The sequence below is a fragment of the Perca flavescens genome, chromosome 1 (genome assembly GCF_004354835.1).
Source record: "Perca flavescens isolate YP-PL-M2 chromosome 1, PFLA_1.0, whole genome shotgun sequence".
Lineage (NCBI taxonomy): Eukaryota > Metazoa > Chordata > Actinopteri > Perciformes > Percidae > Perca > Perca flavescens.
The window spans coordinates 21,614,359-21,640,981 of NC_041331.1; the positions used below are offsets into that span (position 1 = coordinate 21,614,359).

At 39.8% G+C, this 26,623-nt stretch overlaps 1 protein-coding gene across 2 annotated transcripts; it reads right to left on the reverse strand.

The window, feature by feature from the left end:
• On the reverse strand, window positions 1-16,751 carry gas2b (growth arrest-specific 2b). Of its 2 annotated transcripts, none has more exons than XM_028582845.1 (8): window positions 16,403-16,751; window positions 12,067-12,319; window positions 10,504-10,613; window positions 9,832-9,973; window positions 8,256-8,319; window positions 7,055-7,616; window positions 6,846-6,953; window positions 1-777 (listed from the first exon to the last, which is right to left on the reverse strand). In XM_028582845.1, the coding sequence occupies exons 2-8, from the start codon at window positions 12,287-12,289 to the stop codon at window positions 568-570; spliced, it is 1,419 nt and encodes a 472-aa protein (XP_028438646.1). In that variant the 5' UTR covers window positions 12,290-12,319; window positions 16,403-16,751; the 3' UTR covers window positions 1-567. The 2 variants fall into 2 exon arrangements, with proteins under 2 accessions (XP_028438646.1, XP_028438636.1); XM_028582835.1 differs by having other exon boundaries at window positions 16,351-16,751.
• Window positions 16,752-26,623: the final 9,872 nt, after the last annotated feature.

Below are 26,623 nucleotides of genomic sequence, written 5' to 3' on the forward strand. Positions count from 1 at the left end.
ACTAAACTACTATCAGTACAAATGTATAATTTAACTCATAGTGACATTATTGCATACAGTACTACACAAAACTGTCCTTGATAGAATACTTGATGATTCTGATTATATGAAAGTTATTATATACAGTGACGTGTGCTGCAACTAACAATTATTTTCATTACTGATCAATGCTGATTATTTCTCTATTTCATATTTAGTCTGTAGTGAAAATATCTCACAGCCCAAAGTGATGTATTCAGATTGCTTGTTTAATTCACCCCTCAGTCCAAAATGCTAATATATTTAGTTTATTATCATATATATCCCCCAAAAAAGAGCAGCAAATCCTCACATTGAAGATGCCGAAACCAAGGAATGTTTGGCCATTTTCTTGAAACGTGACTGAGGTGATTAATCGATTATTAAAATCGCTGCCAATTAATATTCTGCTATGCAGTCATATAGTATCTAGAACTTTCTTTATAAACTTGAGGTAAAAAACTATATGTTAAATCATTGACCTTGTACAGTTTGGTCTGATTAAGTCAAATGTTCAGAACTAGAAGCAAAAGCGAGCAGTTTGAGAGTCTACTTCTTGCCTCGGTAATGGGCACCGACCACCATGTAGCTGTCAGGCAAAATGTTTAAAGTGGGTGGCTTCGCTTTGTCCCTGCAGACCCTGACCTCGGATCTGCCCGCTGGCCCTCCTCCCTTGCAGGGGTCGTGTTTCTGCAGGTAACTTATGAAGGTCTCCCAGCCTCCACCTACACGTACCATTACATGACGCTCATTCAGCATCTGCAAAGGTGACACAAGAAAGCACAGTCAAGGAGGGGAATGCTGGGGGAAAAGTGTGCATATATTTTCTTCCAGGATGTGTTTATGAATAGAATTCTCAATTATATGGAAAGTAGTCCTCCCCCCACACACACATACACCAATCTAATATTTACAAGCGTGTGTAGCTCTGGCTATGAAAGGCAAATGATCTCTCGAATAGCTTTGTCAAAATCTCATTAAACCAAATGAAACAACATCTCATGGCACCAGCTGAGCACACACGCAGGACTAATCCACATATGAACATGAATACACACACATGCAGTGACGCACAAAGGCACACCCACACGGATCTGCAACGCAGTATTTTGACTAAAATGACTACTGTATAGCCAGTCTATCTTTTAGCAGGAGAGAGGTCAGTTGTATTGTATTTGAATCAACACATCCTTTAAAGACAGCCATCCTTACAGCTGAAAACTAACTGCTGCCATGGCAACTACAGCCACAATATAAAGCCTGGGGGAAAAATAAAAGGAGAAATTGAGATGAGTTTAGCGCAGACCCTCAACTCCCAGGAGGTAATAACATTCCCAGGAGGCCTTGCAAAGCCATCCGTTGTCCTGTCAGCACCGGCCCACCCCCCTCTTGTCTTATCGCCAATAAACCCTTCATTACGGAGCCATTAAGAATGTGATAATCCAAGCAGATATACTCTTCTTGGGGAGGTGTGTGTCACATGTATGGGATGAAAAGTCAATGGTACAAGCATGGACACACGCAACACAGAAAGGAAAGCCCAGACGTGGTCCGTCTCAGCTGTCATCCTGCAGATTAAAATGTTGAGGTTGACAGGGGTCAAGTCTGACATCCTGAATAAACCACTTTCCTGTCAGACATGGAGCGATTGTAATTCTGACTGGTCTTCATTCTCAAAAATTCATTCATTAGCCAAGTTGATTGTTAAGAAATCAAATATAACAATGTTTGTCTGCAAAATGTTTTTTGTCAGTATTTATGCTCACCTTTTATCTCTTTTTCATACAATGTAGTGAAAACTGTTATGTATAAATAAAGCTGCTTGATTCTCTTAAACCAGCTTAGAAAATTGGAGATTTCAAAGCTTTTCTCTGATGTTGAAAAAAGAAAGAACATTTTATTAATAGTTTATAAGAATCCATATGTGTCACTTGATGTTGGTTATCTGGCTTTATATGTGCTGGTTGTGTGGCTGTTTGACTATGGCAGTTTCTTGTTCTGTTACTTGATTAAATAAATCTTTCTTTAATACAGTACATGATTTGTATATTATGCATCATTATTATTACAAAGCAGGGACATATGCTGCCAATTAATCTACCAAACTGATCATTTAATGAAAAACAAAGTCAGCCTCTGCACTGTAATAGTCAACACAAGCCCTCTTTGTGAGGCAGACTCCTTTATTTCTGTCTCTACAACTACCCCCTCCCCCCTTCAGGTCTCCGTACAAAGTGTGCTACGTCTGCAGCCCATAAACTACCGCCTGGATTCCCCTGTGTCCTCCCTGGCAGCTCCATTGATTCCCTCTCTCTCTCTCTCTTTTCTGCTGAAAGATACAGGAGTGTACTCAGTGAGGAGGAGTCATTTAAACACCTGCCAGTAGGAGGCACGCTTTAGCCACATCCACTGCTTTTGATGGTGTTTTTTAGTACAGCTAGTCCTTTTTACAATGTACAGTAAAGAGACGAACTAAGCAACATTAAAGTATATGAGCTGATGCAGGCACATGCGTGTCTTATCTCTTTTCTATATTTCTATTTTTCCTGCTGTACTCAGGTCTGAGACTACCTGAGTAGTCTGTATATACTGTATATATATATATATATATATATATATATATATATATTGCATGTTTGAGAAGAGATTAATTATTAAAGATTTTTGACCTTTTCTTTTCTAAGAACAAAAGGTGTCGTATGTTGTACAGTTTTTAAAGCCCTGTGAGGCAGGTTTTTGATATTCGGCCATATAAATAAAATAGAGTTGACTTATTTTAAAGGAGGAGGAGAAAGATTTTAGCGATCATGGTCCTGGGGATGGCAATGTCAGTCAGTCGGTCCACCAATTTTGTCCAGACTGAAATATCTCAACATCTACTGCATGCATTGACATGGAATTTTGTACGGACATTCATGGTCCCCAGGGGGCAAAGCCTAATGATGTTGGTGATCCCCTGACTTTTCCTTTAGCTCCACCATGCGATACACATTTGTGGTTTTAAGTAAAATGTCATGAAATTTTGTACAGACTTGCATCTTCCCCTCAGGATGAAGTGAAATAACTGTGAATCTTTAATCTCTTTAATCTAATGACACGATACCTGCAAAACAAATGACATCAGCATCAGCTGTACTTTGTGTTTAGTAGCAAAACTTAGCATGCTTACACCAAACTAAGATGGTGAACAGGGTAAACATTATACCTGCTTAGCATCAACATGTTAGCATTACCACTGTGACCATGTTCGCATGCTGCCGTTAGCATTTAGCTCAAAACACCAATGGGCCTAACTGCAGTCTCATTCCACTGTAAGGTCAAAGGTCAGGGTCACCTACAGAACAACGACAATGGAGCTCCTATGGAGTCAATTTCTTGCTCAAGACACTTGAGAACGGAGGATGGCGAAGGGGTCTTCTGCCAAAATGGTAAGCTAAACTCAAGAAAAACTGTTTCATCATCCTCATTTTGGTCCTGATTTTGCCTTCGTCTTCACAACAAGATGTCTTCATTTTACTTTTTAGGTTAATCTCTTATGTAGATAGCATGATGAACAAAGAATCGATGCAACATGATATTGTAAGGTGTTTCAATGTGTTTTCCTTCCATTGACACAGGCAGACAGTGTCGCTGCTACAAAGCCGAAGGAGAGCCTAATTGGGCACAGAGAAGAAAGAAAAGCCTCCCTCTTTTTTAACACCAAAGAATGGCGGAGCACTCCAGGGCCAGCGGGATTGAATAGACTCCAGAGGGAATAGACAAGGGGGGAAGAGGTGGGTCATGCTCAGCTGCTCATTAACACGCTGTCTGATTAAACCCCTCGCTAATGACTTTATCTCGGTAATCAATAGTATCTGCTCTTTAAAAAGGTCTGTACACACTGAATGGCACGCTCTCCTAGGAGTTGCACAGGGGTTATTGTGGTATGGTAATTGAGGTTTATGGCGTTTTTCTCTGCACACACGTAGGCAGCTCAAGGTAATGGATGGAGTCAGGGTCGATGTGCTGCAGCGCTCTATTCACACAGCCGAGGTGTGTTTGAGAAAAGGGAAGGGAGCAGTGCAAGTAGTATTTACAAACTAGTAATTATAGCTTGAAATTGACAGACGGACACAGAGTTATGGCGGAACGTTGTATCTGCATGTAGGCTGCATGGAAAAGGTGAGCACAAAAGGTCAGCAGTTGAGACAGTTTAGAAAAACCATCCTTGAGATATTGAAATATGAAATAAATAAAAGTAGTTTTTTCTTGCCTTCTGCTGTACCTGACCATAAAGTAATAACATGATTTTATTATCACATCTTTATTGCCTTTCTTTAATGTGGTGTTCAAACACGTGATGCCGTTTTGACATTGACAGGTCTGCTGTGGAGAAACAGGTGTTCTGTGACTTAAAGGGAGGCATTATCCTAAAGGGGCAGTAAGAATATGTTGTCTGTCAGCCAGTCCAAAATGGAGCTGTAACTATGTTGTACGCAAGCAGACGCTGCATTGATTACCAGTTAGGAGAGTGTTGGGTCAATACAAACAATTAAATCGGTTTCAACTAGTGACCAATTTGCCACCAAAGCTGTGATACACCTCTGTGTAGTCTATAGCCACGACATTCCACTCCCGTATAACGCTTAGCGCCACCCATGGCAATTGTGATTGGTTTAAAGAAATGCCAATTGTCAAATAGACATTTTTCTCCCATCCCGGAATGCTGTGTGAACTAGCCAGACCCTCCTCTGCAGCGCTGTGGAGGAAGCGAGACTAACCTCTGTGTGACTGTTTAATAGAGAGGCGATGTCCCTCCCCTTCCGGTGGATCACCGTGGGACCTTAATTTGGAAGAAATATGTACGGTAGAATGGAGAAAGACAAATTATTGTTTGATCCCGTTTGAATTAAGCCATGAATTACACATATGATGTTCGTCAATTTAAGTCTCAGTTTGTCATAAAACTGTTGAAGTATAAGACTGTGAAAATACATAATTAGAAAAACTACACACTTCAAAGTCGCATGGGTGACGTCTTTCTGAAGCTTCGATGTCTGTGTGTTTGGTACCGAGATGGAAAGTTAATCACACAAGCAACGGATCTTGCTTGTTTTTTTGCTTCTCGACTGATTCATCTTTGCTGGATAGAAAACATCCGGTAAAATGAGGTTACGTGTGTTGGGGAACATAGCTAAGCTAGCTAGCTAACGAGCAAACCGAGCAAACCGAGCATCAAGCTAGGTGATGTATATTGTGGGAGACGAGATATGTAGTTCACTGAGTGGTTTGACACAAAACTAAGTGGTACTACGACAAACCAACAACAAACTGTAACTTTCTTGACTTGCAAAATTATCTTTTAAATTGATGAACATCATATGTGTAATTCATGGCTCAATTCAAACGGGATTAAAAAATAATTAGTCTCGCCCCGTTCACTACCAGTTTTCCGAATTAAGGTCCCATGAGGTCAATCGGAAGGGGAGGGACTTTGTCTCTCAATGATATATATTGTGAGAGCATATCCTGTTCAAAATAAACTATTCTTTAATGTAAAGCATTTACAGTACATTTTAATGGATTTATGGATAATGTCTTACAGACAATACACTCTACACAGTTTAAAATAAATATACACTGAAGGTGTTATGCCGTTTCTCTTTGTATGGATGGATGGTTGTATGCAGCCAGTGAAGTAAAACCTTCTTATATTCAAAACCCTCCACACCTCGGTGGACTTGGACTCCCATGTGGGCTGCCATTTCAATCGCACACCACGGTCATACCTTCGCCAAATCATCCTGAAAGAGACGTATTTGTTTTTCCTTCAGGTTTGAACTCTTTGCTGAAGGTCTATGTGCTGAATAAAATCATTGTCAGCCCAGTCTTATCCTGACCATTGGTTGCCAAGCAACCCTGCCTCCCCGAAGGCCATTCCTCAAGCCTTTGTACAGACGCACACGGGTGGTGCACGACTCAGGGAGGCTGAAAGGCATCGACGTCTCCATTCCAAACGATTGCTAATCAGTCGCTCTGACACACTGCACTTGTTGCTGACTCAGCTCTTGATTAATAACCGGAGGGCCTTCGCAGCTCACATCTCATTATGTGGTGTAGCATCTATGACTCATTTTCATTTGGCCAGCCATTAGATTTGGTTTATATCTAGCAAGTCATGGTATCAAAGTGTCAAGTTATAATTCCACACATCAGATTTGACATGAATGTCTCTAATTTCACATAATGTATTCATTTTACTTCCTTAATAGCTTATAAAACAACATATCAGCAGTATTATTGTCAATCTAGTGGAGGAGGTGTGCATGCACAAACCTTGTCTTCTAGAAAATACATTCATTTACGACTAATTTGTTTTAACTGTTGTGTTTTGATGTGAGACATAATTGCAGAACTGATTATTTTCAGTGGCAATCTTTCCTCAGGTGTAGAAAGTGCTAAATTGTTTGCACTGCACACGCAAGTCATAGAGAACAGGTCAGGGTAGAGGATGGACGTACGAGTGTGGTTCACATATTAAATCTTGTGTGTGGTTAGGTTTAGCAACAGAAGGATTTTGATTATGGTTAGGGAAGGTAGTTGCGGATAAATAATAATAAAGTAAACATGCCTTGTCTTGTGCTTCAACTCTGGACCTTTTCAATATTTAACCAAAACCACCATATTTCCCTAACTTTAACCTACTGCGAGTGCCAAAACATAACCATAAGAAGGTTTAGTCCAGCTTTAGTTGCTATGAATGAAACAAATGAAATACTTTTTCAATTTTCTTATTTTTAAGTTTTCATATAATTTCTTGGAGACAGGGTTAGCGTGAACATACTTACCCGTATATATAGAACTTTATCTCCAACACGGTAGCAGCCTTTAGGTTGCTTCTCAACGAGGAACCTGGTCGGACAGCTGCAGGGAGGGTTTTCGATAATCTTTTTCACCTGGAAAAGGTTAGACAAAGAGAGGGCAAATCATACAAGATATGTATCTATAAGTATCTGTAAGTTCAAATAAGATACATTTTACCGGAAATATAACTTACAATATCATCCAAAATGTTGTTGGTGCCTGTGCTCCTCCTGCTTTTGGATGTGCTAGAGGAACGAGGAGCTGCAGGTGGGGAGGTGATGGGAGCTGTAGCTGTGGGAGTGTGTTTGGTTATTGCGGTAGAGTAGACTTTGGGAGTGGATACCAGTGTTTGGCCTGGCGAGGGTGCTGACAGTGAAGCTGAAGCAGATGTGTTAGTGGTGCAGGATGAAGAGAACAAAGGTGTTTGTGTTGAGGCTGTGGTTGTACAAGGGTTAGAGGCTGAGAGGGAGGGCTGAGGAGGGGATAAACATGTAGGTACTGGGTTTGTTGTGGCTGATGGAAGATCAGAGGCAAGGGAGGCAGCGAGGGGTTCAGACAGACAGGTTGTGCTTGGAGTGAGGGACGCAGGAGGAGGAAGAGAAGAGGGGGCTGGGGGTAGGGATGAATGTGATGGTGAATACAATGATGCAGGAAAAAAGGAGAGGGGCAGAGGGGATGATGGAGATAAGCACCCCGCCTCCTCCCTCTCTATCTCTCTCTCCAACTTCACCAGCCCCGGAGGCTCCACTCCGTACCTAAGAGAGAGTTTTAACAAATATATTTCAGCAATCGTGAGGATAAATCAACACACAGGAGAGGATTTCAAACCAGTGAACACTTGAACCCCAGGGGATACTTCTGCAGTCACCGGGGGATGCGGAAAGACTGAAAGTGGAGTAGCTCGACTAATTTGAAAAAAACAGACATTACTATTTGATTTCACATATTGAGTCATCTGTAACTAAACACCGTGAGTTGCAAGTGTGAGCGAAAATTTTGCAAGTGACAGATAAAAGTATGGATAAATACTTACTACTTAGAATAGGTAATTTAAAGTTATAAATAGATGATTGATAAAGGTACCTAAAAGTAGCGGATAAAATGCTTAAATTGGTAGCTAAAAGGAATGGATAAACATGGTACAACAAGTAAAAGTGATGGATGGCCAGTTGAAATAGAAAAACTAAGAGTATAGGATAAATGGATGAAATGTCCAGCATTGTTTAAGTACGTTGCATCTTTGGGCATTTAAAAAAACAAGTAAGGCATTTGGTCTTTGTCAGCAGATGAAGGACAATGGCTTTGACATCATGAAAATTTCAACCCAGAGAGTTGATGATTTCTGCTCAGTGTGATGTACTTTTCTGGAGCTGTAACACAGGTAGGGCAGTTACCTGGCTGCAATCCGTCCCAGCTCCATCAGGCACAGGCACACCTCCCGAGGTTGCTTGTGGAGCACTTCACACAGCACGTGCAGGAAGTACAAACAAAGGGGTTGGAGGGGTAGAAATAAAAAAAAGTCACTCATCTGAAAGGAAAGATGTCTCCGGAGATAAACTTTTGTCTGTGTCAAAAGAAAACAGGAGGTGCAGTCTGAACAGAGAGGGCCATCAGGAGGTACTCTGTCTCTATTGTGCATCTCTATCTTTGAAGCTGAGCAGGAATTCCTGTGGATGTGCAGCTGAGGGCATGAGGGCATGAAAGCTCCATAGACAAGTCAGCCTCTCCTGCCTCTAATCCACTATCTGTACATTAAAAAGGGGGGCATGAATGCATGCATGCATGGAACTATGTATCATATGTGGCAACATTCATGACTGAAACAAACAAACAAAACAAACAACAAAGCACAATTGTAATGAGCAGAGAGTATGTCACTATCACTGGTATTTTATTTTCATTCACCTGTATTTGACATCCACCATTACCATCATCATGGCTGCAGCAAGAAAAGGAGACGAGAGAAAAGAAGAAAAGTAATCATCCGTTCTTTGTGTCAGTGAGGCAGAAAACTGAAGCCTGTCAAAGTACAGTAAGTTTACTCTCGCCGTCACTTAATTAGTCAAGTGAAGTAGGATAGTCTGCCTGCAAGGGAGGGGGATGGGATTTACTGTTGGTGGGGAATAACCTGCACATTATCATTCTCACGCATCTGACACCCTGCGTAGACATGCCCAAGTAAGAAGTGCATAGAGGAGAGTCCTTTTAATGATACAGAACCATGTTAGCATGTTAACTGCATGTGGTGTTCTCCTCAGGCACACAGAGTATCATACACTGAGTGTGTAAGAGAAATGATACAGGGAGTCTGAGAGCATAGAAAAATATAATCATCACATTGACATAGTCACATTCACCTTGAAATCTAAATTTCTTTCGTGTTCCTTTTTGCTTCTGAGTGGTTTATTTTAGTGAGTTTGTGAGCAGTCTGAGTTGAGTTATATGACTTCTAGAAGTAAAGCCATTGTAAATCACCAATAATGCCAATAATGAGAGAGTAAAACAACTGCACAGGAAAATTGGAATTTACAACTAATGGCTGGTCCAAACAAATGAAAATGAATGCATTCATTTTACAAGCATGCATTTAATTTTGTACAAGTAACAAATGATGTGCAATATGATATCTTTTGACAAATAAGACACATTATGCTGAGTCTATCAAACGTATTCAGACAGAGGGTCGGAGGTGGAAAATAGATTTGTCACTAAACACAACAGCAATGGAGGAATTGAGGAGGAATGGAAATATTTAAGAAGAAATACAAAGGACATGATGTTCTCACGCAACAAAAATACATAATGTCTAGAAACAGCTCTTGTGACTTGTTGTGTAATTCTACCTCAGTGAGATGAAACTCAAAGTCTAAAGATTTTAGTTTAATTAATACTACAAGTGTTGCATGACATGATTCACTTTAGAGCTGCTTAAGTCCATAATTTTAGGCACAATCTCTGGTCTTAACTCACCCAAATCCTCTGACTCAAAAAGGTAAGCCTCATCAACGCCAATCTTTCGACACCAGTAGAGGAAGTTGGCAGTGTTGTCTCGGGCAAAGAATGATCCAGAAGTTGCATCAGCTCGCCAGTGGATCACTCTTCTGATTAAAGGCTGTGATTGTTTACAACACACACACACACACACACACACACACACACACACACACACACACACACACACACACACACACACAGGAAGTGAGTACGCAGTGGAAACACGTTCTCTGAAACAACACAAAAATCAAGTCATGTGTCATGTGTTTGTATGTGGAGGACAAATCAGGAACACAATCTTATCAAAACATAATCTACTGTGGCAAGGTGAGGCTAAGTAATTACTGAATGCACCACCAGATCCTGACATACATCCTCAGACTTACTGTAAATGTTTTCTGTAACAAACTTTCAAGCAAGTTTTCAAGAGCCTATATCTAATTTCTGAGATCTGGACTGAAACAGGTCTTTGTTAAACTTGGCGAATCTATTATGTAAGAAACAGGTTCGTAAAGTCACAGTGACAAAGTGGTCGAAGAAAATTACTTGTATGGTGGGCTTTTGTGTTTCTGTGATTTGATTTGATTCTTCTCTTCTGTACGCATGTTTGTGTGTGAATGTATGTGCGTTACTTTGTCGTTGCAGCACCTTGCCATTGTTGGTGTGCATCATCTTGTCCTGGAGCAGCTGTGCAAGCTCACAGAGGACAACGCCGTTATCCAACCTCTCCATCAGACTGTCTGCTGTGAGGTCCACACCTGATGATACACATACAAACACTGAATTATGTAAAGACATTCATAGTTAATACACAAGGCTCGTCCTCTTGCTTTTTGTCAATTTTCACATAAAAATACTGAGATCTTTCCAAAAGAGGTGTTTAAACTATATAGGCTATTCCAATGCAAAATGATACAAATCTCAATAACATAGCATGCAGCTCAAAGAAGTTTGTTGTATTTCTTGCAGCAAGAAATAAAAGTGTCTACTACAGTTTTTCGTAAGCTGGGTCTTCTAAAGCTGACGAAAGATCAGAACAATGTTGAAGAAATGTAAAGAAGGCAATGTAAAAATGTAAAGGATTAGCTAATTATGCTGCCAGGTGTCTCCTTTATTCATTAAGTGAAGGTGAAAATGAATTCTAACCCAGATGTTTGAGTTGTCTGCTGAATTTCAATATCAAAAAGAAAATTCCCAGAAATCTTTTGATCGTGGTTGATAAGCTGGTAAACCTCCATTTTTGAAATATGTTCTCTTATAAATACACAAGGTATACTCTACTGTACATGCATATTGCAGCAATCACATATCTGTTACAATATCCTGTTGCATAGAAGACCTCAAGAGGAAGACATCTGTTTAACTCTCTTTCTGATTTATTTACAAAATACCAAATGAACCACAGAAATGTTTTGTCTAAGAAAAGCTGTGAGGTGGTAAACAATGAGGAAATCAGGTTTCAACACATCAAAAGCTCTATTCTGATTCCACATATAACTTTTTGGCCCACAAGCTATTTTGTAACTTTTGTAGTTGCATACTGTAAGTCAGAAACTCATCCTGTTGGAGTCTTGTCACTTTTCAGACACCTTCCAACAGGTTGTGGCATGTGCAGACCCTTTATGTTTCCCCTCACAATGCAGTAAAGTGCGAAGAAACATCCCTTACCTTGGAGTCACAGCCACAGTTCCCCTTATGGAGAGGTATTTGGGATAATAAGTAGGTTAATGTATATTTAATGCTACTGCAGCTTTTTCCAACTATTCTTCAAAATAAAAGCCCAGGTTCTAAACTTTCAAGAGTTTTTCATCTGTAGATAACTTTTAACTGTAGCTGATGTCCAGACAGCGTGGTGAACATTAGGGGTGTGAATCTTCACTGGTCTCACGATTTGATTTGATTGTGATTATTCTGCCAACAATTCAAAAATGGATTCGATATCACAATGCATCACCTCCTAAATATTATTATATATTGCTACACATGGTTTTCATCAACACATTCAAGCAGTCATATATATATATATAAACTCCCCTTTTTTTGTATCTGCTCTTAAAAAAAGACACTTTCTGAATGTAGCGCAGTCTGAACACAGCAGACAACAGACAAAAGGCAAAAACCAAAAAGCAGCGACCGGAAAATCAACAAGCAACATCAGTAGCTAAAAAATCGATTATGGTCACAGGTTTGGCATGAGGATCACTGTCTCACCCATCATGGTGTTGAGCCAGAAGGCCAGGTCTTCTTTCATAGGCAGCAGGCTGGCATCATGGCGATAAGGCAGCCACTGGTTGTACTCCTGAGGACTGGCGAGGCCAGGCCCAGAATGTCTGTACTTTTGGCCAAGAAGACAGTTCATCCCCAACCCGGTCAGGAGCATCGGGCTCAGAGGACCGTCAAGGCTGGTGTTCATCGCTTCCACTTCACTGTCCATGCTTCAGCTAAGATCCGTCTTTGACAGACCCTGGTGGACCAAATGATAGATGCTTTTTAATGCGCTTTTTTTTTTTTTTGGTCACAATTTGGAGAGTTTGGTTTCTAGATTTGGCTACAAATCAAGAATTGAACTACTATAATAACAATACAACTAAAATTCCATGTTTTAATAGCATTGCATTGAAAGGATTTTTGTGACATTTTGTCAATATTCTGATACTGTAAACATGTAATGTGCTAATGAGCCACCTTAACTTAAAGGTTAGGATCACGTTTTCAAGTCTATGTCAAAACAACATGCCCAAATCTGAAAAGGTTATTGTTATATTATGTATATTGTTATAGTTGGTGTAATCATTCTTCCTGTTCATACTGTGTAAAAATATTCCTTCCTCAAAAGTAAAAGATGGGGGACAAAATGCACAGTCCTCTTTTCGTGCAGTGCTTCAAGGCATCAAGGCTTCAGCAGTCTAAGTAAGCCAAATCAAGTGGGTATTTTCCAAAGTAATTTTGTGCAAAATTCCCTCTTTTGTTTTCAGACATGTTTCCTTGAACTATGCAGAAGATAATCACACAAAAAGGGAATTCTGACTTGAATCGATGTGCAACCATACTTTAACCTCATAAGCCAGAGGGTAATGTAACTCACAGCAAACACAACGGGCAAGCTAAACAGGTAGCAACATATTCATGTAGCACATCTGCTTAAGAAAACAATAAATAATTAAAACATAATGGTTTTTGAGGGTAATAATTGTGGGTTATTTGCAGTGAAAACACAACAATAAAAAGCAACAATACATGTTGAAACAACATATACGCTGGCTTCCATGCACAGACCTTACACTCACAACCACACAACACACAGTCATTAACCAAAGGGATTAAACTGACTGACTGCAGCTTTAATAAGATGTACAGCTACAGCCCTGAGCCAGTCTCCTGGTGCGGCTATATGGCTCATTTGTCCTGTTCCCAGAGCAGCCTCCATCATAAAGCTCAGCCCCATGCAGAGACATGCTGTAACTGCCAGTAACACTCACTGCTAATCAGCTGGAATTAAGGCAACAACACATTCAGTGGGTCACTGGGTCTGCTGAGTAATATACAGTAGAGACTCGGTAGAGGCTTGGTTTGTTCCAGATGACTGACTTTAAAGTTTCATTGTAAAGTAACAAAACTAAGCAAGTATTCAGACTAAGAACAACAAGGAAACAAGGGGCTGTGATGATGGGGGTCGTGTTGTTTACGTAAGATATTGGTGAGACATGGAATATGATCTGGGAAGTCCAGTTTGAGTATATATAAAGATCTGTGAATTTTAAGGCTTTTCAGATGCCAAAAGCAAAAGTGCTTTGAGCTAAATGACAAGATGAGTAACGATGCTAACATGCTCATTTCCACATCCTAGTTTAGTTAATGCGTAAGCATGCTAACTTCACTAATTAGTACTAAATTAGATGTATAGCCGAGGCCAATGAGAATGCAGTCAGTTTTGCAGGTATTTGGTCATAAATCAAAATATTAGACAAATTGAAATTTTGATGGCAGTAAATGGAGAGTGAAAACATCAGAGAGATTACAATTTCTTCCTTAAGGGAACAAGAGTGTCTTATTAAAAATGTCATGGCAATCCATCCAAACGTTGTTGAGATATCAGTCTGACCAAAGTGGTGGATCGACCGACTGAGGGACAGAGCTGCCATTACTAGAGCCGCTAGCATGTCTAATAAAAATCAAATCTCTAACAAAGACTTTATTCCTTTGCAGAATCGTCAAGTAGAGGCACACCTGGAGGGCAGATGTTTGGGACCCAGAAAGGCACCATCACAGCTGGCTTTTTGAGCTCATTTAGTTCTACACCACCTGTGTTTTTGCACTGAAGTACCTGTAGCTCACTGTTGCTGATCCTTATTACAAGTTCAAATGTAGTTTGTTGTAAAGTTGCCTTACAGTATATCAGCAAAAAGCAGATGACAAATCCCTCGCGCATGATCACAGAGGAAGTAGGGCAAAGACGTACATGCAGTAATGTACGTCAGTGAATTCTGAGCTCAGCTTGTGTGAGATAAATGTGAGGATGTTGTAGACACGCGGTTCTGACTGGACATAGTGAAAAGGGTCTTTTGTAAACAAATCATGCAGACGTGGGACAGAGACGAGGTATAATGTAGAGGGGGCTGCCTGCCAAGTTTGAGGCTGGTTTACAGGTTGACCAGCAGGGCATGAGAGCGTCTGTCTCTAACAAAACATCCAGGTGTAATATTCACACCTCAGCTACAGGATGGCTCTGTGGGGAAGGGAAGGCAAAGGTCAGCTACTGGCCTAGCTCTCAGACACTAGCAGCCTTTATACTCCTGTAGAGCTGAGGGTCTATGTCTGTAAACACACACACACACGCACACACGCACGCACGCACGCGCACGCACGCACGCACGCACGCACAGACACACACACACACATACACACACACACACACAGGCCCATGCATGTATCAGTGTTTCTATTCCACCTCATTTACTTTACACAACCTTTAAGTAAGATTTGCTTCAGTGGTATTTCACAGCCTTTAATTGTGTTTTCGTAATAAGAGCAAACATCTTTACAGTCAAAGCGGCCGTTAGATACTGGGGTCTTCGGAGAATGAAACCAAAGCAGATGTCTGGGAAACAACTAACTTCACAACTAGATTACACAATTCTGTTTCCTTACATGACAGGCACCACTCTCATGTTTACTTTGGAAAGAAAATAGCAAATCTGTCACTGAAAGAATCCTCTCTTCAGTCAGGAACATGTGTTGCTGTCTCTACAAAGTAATTTCAGTAAAAATGTTGTTACTGTATCACCTGCAGGCTTATGCATTCTGATTTTGTCTTTCAAAGCCTGTTCAATATTCACTCTCTGTGGCAACTGCTTGAAAAAACAATTAATAATACATCATTACGGTAATAACTTCAAGTGGATGTCCGACAGCACTGCTGGCAGCTAAAGCTTTCTCCGTCAGTTTTGAGTCAACGATCTGGTGCCTCAGGTGTCAATTGTAACAGCTTAAAAGAGGTAATGTAAAACAAGTGAATGAATAAAAGGCATTAAATGAATAGAACAGCATAGTTGAGGTATAGCTTTCAGCGATGCTCTCACCCAGTGGCTTTCCTTACAGTGCTTCCAGACTAAATAAACCTCATATCAACACAGGATGGAAAGGTCTGTCGACTTACTGTGCTCTTGCTCCAGTAAAACACAATAAAATACAATTTTGGCACCAAGATTTTAAAATATAGGCTATATATATACTTTTGATTGATTCTTTTAGTGTGAGGTAAATTAAATAAACAATGATCCCCCTCTGTTCATTGAGGGAGTTCTAACTCAATCTTTTTTTCTTTTTCCTGCCGAGGCAATTGTCAGACATCATGAACATGTTGGAGGATTTATTTCTGTGTTGATATATTGAGAGCTTAAACTTAAGCTTTAACCTTAAGTTAAACTCATTTTCAAAACTCACATTCAAACATATGTCTTCTTCTGACTACAAGGCAATTTAAGAGCTTTTTCTGGAAAATATTAACTGAACAAAAATGAAAAAAAAAAAAACAACAAAGACAAATAAAACGTTCATGGCGCTTTAATTTGTATAGCTCTGATGTTAAATTGTGGAAAAACACACATTAGTGCTATATCCCAATGTAAAATACATGTGAGAACTCACTATGTGATCATTTTTTTTAATAATTTTAAAATAATTATATTTAAATGTGAAACGGCTGTGTTATCCCTGTCATAAACAAAAACATAACAAATACTATTTAACATTACAACAAAAACGTTAAGTTAAAGTTAATGACCTATACTTTCAAACACTGCCAACATAACTAAAACACGTTTGTAGAAACAGTGAAATAATCAGTATTAATGGAGATGTAATTTCATAATTACAGTTTGTCTTACCATCAACATATCCTAATCGTCAACGTGTGCAACAATTACAACATTACAGTCTTAACTTTTATCAATATTAAAAATACACAGTAGCTTTATCATGGAAAAATATACTTACTAAACGCTAACAGAAACAGCAGATTTCCTTTTTCATAAAAGTTTCCTCTCACTTTTCTTCTCGCCCGCAGTTTTCCTCTCACACACATGCGCACATCACTCTCTGCCAAATGTTCATCGCCCTCATGTAAACCACACTGTAACAAGCTGGAGGCTGCCGTCACTTTTACAACACTGTCTCCTGTACACGCCTGTGTGGTGTCAACTTACAAGATCGTGTAAGGTAGCTAGCTACTGAACGCACGTCGTTTGTTTGGCTTTCTTTGTCACGTTTTAACAACGCGAGAAAAGTTTTACTAGGAAACTTTATTCGACATAGTATAAGCAAATTATGAGTCCGTTTCTAATAAAAAACATTCAAATTTGGCCCAGGTTGAATTTATTGGTGTGGTTGCTGGCTGATTTTTGCTGATCTCGACAGCTAACGGGAAGTGAACTTGGTTTCCATAGAAACGCAGTTCCAATGAAACGGTGCATAAAGACATGAAAGAAAATTTCAAAACAAAAAGCTTTTTTATTTAATGGGTTTTTTTTTGGTTCTGATTGCATGTGCCTATAGTTTTTCTAAATGGTTTGAATATGTTTACAAAATACACACAATTACTTTCAGAAATTAATTTCAGAAATTATTTAATATAAAGCGACTTTGAGTCTGTATATAAATATATATATATATATATATATATATATATATATATATATATATATATATATATATATATATATATATATATTCAATTTATTATTATTATTATTATTATTTGTAATTTGAGGGGACCATTTATCAAACATGTTTTCTCCTCACTGAACTCTGTACTGACCTGTACAACCATGGGCCAGTTTCACAAAGATATTTAAGACTGTCTGTAGTGTTAGGCCAGTCATAATGTAGCTCTTAGATTAGTCTAAAGGGACTGAGGTAGACAATTTCACAAAAATAAAGACTGACTTAGTTAAAGCCCTTTTTCTCGGCTGAACTCCGCTACATGGCCCCTGAAAGGGCCGTCATCTGTCGGTATCTGTACCCGGCTCACAGTCAAATGCTTGGGTAAGTGATGATTCTTTTTCTCCTAAATGTAATTTTCAAATCACAATATGTTGCGTATGCAGAGCAGATGATATGCTGTTTTATGCGCAGTCATACAAAAGCTTATGTTACAGTTTTCTTCCAGATTCAGAAATACAAACAACCCCACAGTATTAGCTCATTTCAGACATTCACAGGCACTTCACAGGCCAAACTGATGTAAATGCAAGCTGAACATCACACTCAGGGGAAATGAGACACGGCCATATCAATCTTCAAAATTCTATAGTAAATATATAAAATATTAGTGAACATGGTTCCACGGTCCTGCTCTTTTGCCAGTGGCCTTTGGACTTTTGGTATAATATTACTTTAAGACTGTGACAGTTTTTGTGTTTTTTTTTGTTTTCTGAGCTTGAGTGTCATGTGTAGCCCTGCCCTGCATATCTTTCCTTGTACACCTGTTTTGTGTCTACCCTTGTCATAGACTGTATAATATTAATGGACAGAGCATGTGTGACGTCACCCATTGGTTTGTGGTGATCTGCTATGAGTCGTCAAGTTTGCCATTTCGGGCGCAGCCATCCTGGTTGCGGATGTGACGATTTTAGACGAGTGTGAAGAGTGAGGGAGGAGCCACGTTACGTTACACACTTTCACTGGCAATCATATCATAGCCACGCCCTAAAACACCCCCTGCTTTATCGCTGATTTTAAAATCAACAAGACCATAATTCAAAAAATGAACATCATTCTGTATTGCAGAAGACTTTAAACGATTGAGACCATAAACTCATTATGAAAATGTTTACTGAGGTAATAAATCAAGTGAGAAGTGGGTCACTGTCTCATAGACTTCTACAGAAACCTCCTTTTGCAACCGCCCGTGTCGCCCCCTGCTGGAATCCAGATAGAATGCAGGTATAAGGCACTTCCGCATTTCCTTGTGGTGTTTGCTTTTCTTAGTTTTCAGTGTTCCTAGTGTGTTGATTTTATTTGGATCTCCGTTACCTGTTGCCAGTTTGACCTGCCCGCTACAGGCTTACAACAAAAGGACACCTTCAAAATTTTCTCACTGCCTCCTTGTCTCCACACTCTGCACTTCCAAAACATCCAAACCTGCTATTTCCCAAGACGTGAAAAATGGTAATACAAGCAGTAAATATGGAATTTCCATCACAACTTTTACAGGCAGCATTCATTCTTCCAAAGTGCTCAAATACAATTAAAACACTTTCAAAATCCATCTACACTGTAAACCCAGATTAAGTTAGTTAGTTAGTTAGTTTTTAGTGGTAACTAATTATTCTTTCATGTTTTGTTAAAAAACATATTCATTACTAAATCACATTAGTTGTTTGTAAGCAGTGCACAGTTTGCAGTGCACAAATCATATTAATCACAGATAACTAAGGATGTTAAGTTTCTGTAGGAGAGGGGAGTGTTATCATTATCAGTATTGACAAATAATATCTTGTGTACTATTTCTTGCATTTTGATTACTGCTGCTAGGATGGTGTGGGCTTTTATTACACGTCCTCAAAAGGATACGTTTTTTTTTCTTCTTTTTATTAGTAGCAGAAAGCAGCATCAATCATCTCTTTTGTGTGTGTGTGTGTGTGTGTGTGTGTGTGTGTGTGTGTGTGTCGGAGTGTGTATTGGAGTGTGTGGGTGGTGTAGTCCCAGGTGTGGCTGCTGGTTCATTTGCAGCCCTCTCCCAGGGGACAAGTCCCTCATGTCACAACGTCTATCAGACACACTCCCCTCTTCCTCCATCAGTACACTTCGCTACTGCCCTCCTGCTCATTTGCACTGGTTAGCATTCATCTGATTCTATTGTGAATATTGATGCTATTGTGAATATTAATATGTATGTGGCACTGTGTGCGTGCATGTGCGTGTGCGTGTGTTGGTGCATTCATTTCACTTCATGCTACATGCATTTAATATTATATATCATTAAAACATTTTCTCATTTTTGAACTCCACCCCCCTAAAAGACAACAATAAATGAGCCATTTGAGTAAATTGTTGCTTTAGAGAAGCTTCTGAACCAGTGAGTGTGAATAAGTCTCTGTTATAGAGGCAAAATTTGCCTTTGAGCAGGTATGGTATAGCGGACATACTGATGATGTTTTAAAGACCTGTTAAACCAATTTTATAATGACTCAGAAGCACCCACAGAGTTAATAAATAGTTCCTCAGCATCTGGAACGCAGCCTGGATTATAAAGGAACACAGTCAGGTACACAGTTTATTCATATCCTTTTCACAAGTTGTTTATGTTCATTTGTATAGCCTATGTATTATTTTAGACATTTTCTCTTATTGTCAATAAATCTCAGAAATAGACCAAAACCAACAATGAATTGATCCTACTAACAACTCTTTTTTTTGTGTAGCCAAAGCCGGATAGATTTTGTTACCGCGATAGCGCAACTAAGCAAGATGCAGTCACAGAACTTACAGATGTGTAGTTGAGATCAAAATGAAGGCTGAGTTGGGTGTGATCCGAGCAAGGGTGCCGGAAGTAGGGGGGTAATAAGTATGCAGGGGCCATCGGCCCCCCAACATAATCCATCTGGCCCAATTTGGGGTCGCGGCTGGTGTGATCCCATCACAAGATGGTTTTTAAAAACTTTTTCATTTTTAAAGGTTTACATCTAGTGGGCTTGGGTCAGAGTACCACAGGATAGGGAAGCACAAAGAAACATGGGGACACAGCTTGCCTGTTCAGACTGCAGACTCAGACAAAAACTAGTTTCTCCCTGTTTCCAGTCATTATACTAGGCTAAGCTAATCAGCTGCTGGCTGTAGTGTCAATCTTCTTACCTAACTCTCGGCAAGAAAGCAAATAAGTGTATTTCTCAAAATGTCAAATCTTTCCAAAGAATCCAACTATAGTCTTTGGGTTGTGTGTTTGTATGCTTATAACTCATCCCTGACATGCTAAAATGTGTTCATGTATCTTAACAGGAGGTCTGTCTGGCAGTGAGAAAATGATTGAATTAAAACAATGTCTCAGCTACACGATGTGGATCAGCACACACATGACAGATGGCATCGCAGGTTGCCAAGACAACTGAACCCTAATCCGCCTTCCTCTCAGCACTGCAATGGTGGTGGTGGGGGTCGATAATTCAGCACAGGGCACCATGTGCTGTGTACCACTCAAATTGGTCCCCTGGGTCAAAAGGACCCGAGGCCCATCAGATGGGGACACACTTATTAGAGACTCACAAGTGTTTTATCATTCTGTCAGATAAAAGCAGATCTTTAATCTGAGGTGGAATGAGCTGGGTTCATGTAATTGATTATTTTTATGTGTGTGCTGCTGTTAGCCAGATGTATGCATGCATCCATTTTGTTTGTTCAGGTTTCGAATACTTTGTATTGCCCCTTAGAAAAATGTCACTTGTGAAAACTGTGAACCCAAAGCACATGTTGATTTTCACACATTAAGAGTTCTTCATGTTGACTTTACATTCAGCTCAGAACGTTTTAGTGCAAAAATGGCTTTTTATTTTAATAATGTAAATGTAAACATTATACATTTCAACCCAACCTAACAACGGAAAAAAGATCAGTTTATTCGTCATGGAGAACTACTCAACCTGTGAAAACAGTTGTATGATATCTACTGTAGAGGAATTGTCTCCAGCACAGGCTCATTTATAATAGAGTGCCTGTGTTACAAACAAAGGGCATTGAGTTTAAAAGATGTGGACATTTACCAGGCAGGGAGGGTGTTACAAAAAGATGCTATTGGTTGCATTATGGGAAATGTAGGATGTGGTGTTTTACGAGCTAAAGGCCCAAGATTCAGGATATCTTGCCTTTTGCTACATCAAGTTTCACCATTTCCTTTTTTTTAATACACCAACTTTATGGAAGTGCAATACTGAACTTAAGACAACCAGTTTTACATTCGCCCAATAATCAGACATTTGCCATTTTGTTAGACTTTATTCACTCTTCAATCACTTCTATTTGAATCGCTGAACAAATTAGAGATGTGGGTGGTAATTTAGGAGTGTGGAACTACTGCAAGTGCACTAAACAGCCAACACACCATAAACAACAATGACTTTTTTTATACAAAATTGTTATTTATCCATAAATACCATCAGTAACACTCCTTCAGGACTTACATAAAATGCTTTTTGAAAGAAATCAATAAAATGTAATTAAAATGCATTTAAAGCGGCAAAGGGGGTTCCTTGATATTTCTCTGTACTTTGTATCTCATAAAATGTGCTCTCATCATCATACTATTTATTGTAAGGAAATACTCCACTCTGCCTTTTTCATCTCAAAGGAATTTATTGTGATTTATATCATGTCATGGCGTCATCTTAATTACCACTTATTATCCCTACAAAGCATTAAAAACCTGTCTTACTGTCACTGCCTGTCGTTGGCTGTATGGCTTAGAGGCATTCATATAAAAGACTCATAAATAATATGTCAGCCAGTCGTGCACATGACAAATGTATGCTGGTTACCCCGGCTCAGGCTGGCAGGCCAGGGGTCAGTAGCTGCAGGACACACTTTTACTTTAATTAAACTACCTGTCACACTGAGTCGTCTAAATGTGGAGCCAGTCTGGACTCAAGGCCACGAAATGACTGCATTTTACCTTTGAGTCTACAGCAGAAATGTGGGAATAAAGACACATGAAAACAATATTTTTTGTTACAGGAAATGTGTTTCTTGGGAGTGTTACAAAATGGCCACCAGAGGGTAGCATAGCAACTTATTCAAATGCCTTGATGCCAGACTAAAAGGAAAAAGGGGAGCCATCTTTACTTTTAACGGAGTGGGGCGTAGCCATTGTGCTTTCATGCATCTGCATTTAAATAAAAAAAGGAAAAAGAAAAATCAATCCAACATTGTGCAGGTCCTTCACTTCATCCTAAAACTGCAAACAGCAAATGGACAGATCTTTGATGGGAACCAAAAAGGGAATACCTGCATTTAAAAGTGCATTTTTAGTACCTGTATGCCAATGCAGCCCCATCGTTACCAGACAAAAGCTTAATGCATTTCAAAAACCCTCAGTCAGACGTGGAGAGGGCTCGGCTCCAGGCGGCTGCCTCGCTGTCATTCGTCTCTCTGTCACTGCGATTCCAATCACTGGGATTTTAACAAGATTACTGGGAGCGAGTGGAAGCAATGGAGTACCAGTGTAATGTAATTATCAAGTGATTGAGTGCCTGAAACAGCTGTATTATCACTGGCCAGTCGCTTAACCCCTGTCAACACGTGAAGGATCACACCCTCACTCCCTGTCTGAGGATGAACAAAGGTTTATCAGCGTATATGAGCATAACTGTGGGTTAACATGAACACAAACAAGAGAAGAGTGGATGGGTGAATGTCTGTCTTTGTGTCTATATCTTTGTGGGTTTGTATAACATAATGAATGAAAAGAAGAAACATGATTGTACTTCACTGTGGAGAAAACCTGAACCTTGAATCCACACACACACACACACACACACACACACACACACACACACACACACACTCTGCAGGCTCAGTCTTTTAGCATCAACCTTGTCGAAAGAGTCAGGGGGTGGAATCATGCTTCTGTGAAAGTGCGGGTGTCAGAACACCTGTAACACTCGTGTGTGCGACACGCCTGACCTCGTGGTCCCAGAGTGTCTGACAACCACATTTCTCTCTTTTGCCTCTTCCTTTTTACACAAGTATCCCAGTCTCCATAGCAACTCATCTCAGTTTTAGAAACATGGACAAAAGACACAGGGGAAAAAGAAGAAAAATAGGCAAGGACATACACAAGTAATACAATTAGACGTATATTAATCAATAGAACATGCACACACATAGCTTACACACAGATGCAGAGGCACTCAAATATCACCTACACCTTTCACCACTGAAAAAGGTTTAAAAAACACAAGAGCAGTCTACAGAGGTCTGGTAAGCTCACTTGTTTCTAGCTCCACGCTCACAAAAAAAAAATTAATTTTCAAACTTGTAGTCTTCACACCCATCTGACGCTGCCTAAAGGGACAGCGCTGTATCTGATTTCACACAGCTCCCTCTGAAGCCACAAAGGGCTTTTTTCACATATGCAGTAGTACTCAAGACCTGTAAACTGTAGACTTAAAGTATTAAAGTATTTTTGCATTAATTATTCAGAATGCTTAGTGTCAGTGTTATAATGTTATAGGATCATTATTATTGATGCATTAACATGTAGGCAGTACATGTTAACCTATTTAGAAGATATATATTTATATCAATACATGTGTGTTTTACTACATTTCCATTAATTAATATTTATACACCAGCCTCAATTTATGGGTGCTCCCAGGAGGAGTTTTAGTTGTTGACAAATACATTTATATCTGCTTACAACTAGATAATAATGTTATAAATCATTTATTCCATGTTTATATACTGCATACATGTAAATGCTAAACAGGGGGACTTAAAGTAGCAGTGTGTAGGATTTAGGGGGATCTATTGGCAGAAATGGAATATTATATTCAAAATTGTGTTTTCATTAGTGTATAAGCACCTGAAACTAACTGAGCCCTTCAGACACCAAACCCTGGCTCTAGAAACATTACTGTAACGTTACCTGAAGGCCACCGTAGGTTCTACTACACGCTAAGAAAGGGAGGGGTGAGCATTGAGGGGGATTAGGTAAAATGTACAATATATCCTAACATGAAACTTTTCAAGTAACGTAATATACCTCAGAATTATTTTACACTACTGCTTGCTGAGAGTTGTTGAGCTTGACTGACTTGCTGAAGCGCCTGAAACAAAGACGTTGCATGTGTTTGTGTGTGTGTGTGTGTGTGTGTGTGTGTGTGAGAGAGAGAGAGAGAGAGTGTGTGTGTGTGTGTGTGTGTGTGTGTGTGTGTGTGTGTGTGTGTGTGTGTGTGTGTGTGTGTGTGTGTGTGTGTGTGTGTGTGTGTGTGTGTGTGTGTGTGTGTGTGTGTGTGTGTTGAGTGCAGCGAGTAAGTGTGTAAGTGGTTTAAAACTCTCTGTTTGAGCAGAAGGGATAAAGACTGACAGATGGCCAGAGAGAGCAAGGGAATGAAGAAAAACCTTGCCCCTCTGTAAAGCAGTGGATTGACAGATTTACTTCGTGTGTACACATTTCTTGTGTAGCAGCGGTCAGGGCAGTGTGAAGGGAACACCATTAAAATCAGCTTGTTTGTTTAGTCAGGAGAGAAGGTGCAGAGGAGAGTTTGGAAAATAAGCTGTGTTTGATACGTCGATCATGGCAGCTCACTGTCTGTAGAGCCAAATCTGCTGGCGTTTGAGTGGATATAAGTATGTACAGTCTTTCGGAGGCTACAGCCTGCCAATGTGTGTTTGTGCAGCGTTTGTGTACTTGTGCATGTAGAAAAAAACTTTTCAGAGATGGACAGCGTCCAATCGGTGTGTGACTCATCCGATGTAGCATTCAGATGTAGCATCTCTGCAGTGTCTGAGTCACCATGCAGCAGTGACAGAGTGAGCAAGAGGGAGGGAGAGACAGAGCAAAAGGAAAAGAGCATATTACAAAGGAAGCTGATATGCTGAAAGAAAGATCATGACATTATCTTATATTTTTCATCTGACTCTTTTTCTGCAGCATTCACGGATCTTACTTTAGTCTGTCAGAGGCGTTATCTTGTCTATGAGTGATGTGTCAATCTAGAGCTCACACGAGGTGCACGCTTTGTGAGTGTTATAAAATCTAACAGAATTGTCAACATGTGGCTCAATAACTGCCAATAATGCAAAGATAGACAAATGGGATCTATGGACATTTTACAGTATTTTACAACTTTATATGATTCACATTTTCTGGTAATCTCCACTCAATTCTTTAACTCAATCATTCAATAAAAAATACAATCTAAAATAGCAATTAAATGTAATCAATCTGGGTGTAATCTCACCAGTTATGATATAAAACTGTTTTCAGGTGAAATATCAAGCTGCACATTTTCCCATCATCTTTCCAAAGCAAATGTCAGAGGCACTGTCTCCTGTGTGTTTTATCCTATTTGTTTATTGTCTGTCCCTTTTCTCCTACACACACTCGCCCCAAGGTTTCGCCTCTCACAGACTCAGCTCTTAAAGGCGCTGTGCATCAATATTTTTTCACTGCAGTGACAGAACAAAATCCATTAGCTGGATGCAAATCGGTGCTGTTAAGTTCTCATTACAAATGGCTACAGGAAGTCATTAACAAATAGTAGAATAAACGACTGGTTGGACTCAGCTATATTTTTTCAATTAAGGTGCTTTAGTGTGCGGTTGCTGCTGTGGATCGGGGGGTAATTGCCTGCAACGGCAAAGCAATTTCTAACCCTAATGGGTAAATTGCAGTGTGTAAAAAGGGGCTTGTTGTTGGGCCATTCATACTGGCAATTACGTCAAATGGTTTAACATGAGATGATAAAAGGCCTGTTTTTAAGATTTAGATTGTTTAACACATGTTTTTGTCAGGGTTGTCTTTATGTAACACAAATGAAAGTTGTAGAAAAGTCATTCATCACAATCAGCCCTGGCAGTGAGGAGGGTGCTCTGAGCTGTCTCTCTAAACGTAGACAAAAGGGCAGACGGTGATAGTGTCGTCCTTGTGTTATCCCTCCGCTTTGAGACCTCTCTATCAGATGTGTCACCTCACTGTAGTAGTGAACTAAATGGACAACTATTGTCCATGAAATCAATAAAGAATGAAAGGAAGTGTGTTTTGTCTATGTAGACAATTTTGGTTTTCCTTATTTTATTGATATGAATACCTTATTGTAAGTGTAACAATGTCATAAAAAAAGCGTTTAGGCAACATTTAAAATATCATATTTTGGACTTATTGCTGTTATATATTTTCTCCAGTCCCATTAGACATGAAAGCCCTCCCCCATCTCTCACTTTTTAATGAGATTTGGAGTGTGTGTGTCACCCCACTGTGAAGCCATCAGTGACCGACAAGAGGACAAAAGGAGGCCTGATGCTCGGGTTTTGGAAAATCCCCCCCTCCTAACCAGACACACACATTCATACACTCACACACACACACACACACACACACACACACACACACACACACACCGCTAGCTCCCATCTGGTGAAAGGGCATTAAGAGGGAGCCTGAATAAGGAACTACAGCACACACGCATGCATGCATGCATACACACATGCATGTCCATACACACACACACACACACACACACACACACGCACACACTTCAATCCAGGTGCCTTAGCT

Excerpts from the sequence above, each read along its gene's own strand:
- gas2b (XM_028582845.1), bottom strand. The coding sequence starts at position 12,289 with ATGGACAGTGAAGTGGAAGCGATGAACACCAGCCTTGACGGTCCTCTG. Across the intron at positions 7,617-8,255 it reads CTGGGACGGATTGCAGCCAG|GTACGGAGTGGAGCCTCCGG; the intron begins GTAACTGCCCTA and ends ACTCTCTCTTAG. Across the intron at positions 6,954-7,054 it reads ACAACATTTTGGATGATATT|GTGAAAAAGATTATCGAAAA; the intron begins GTAAGTTATATT and ends AACCTTTTCCAG.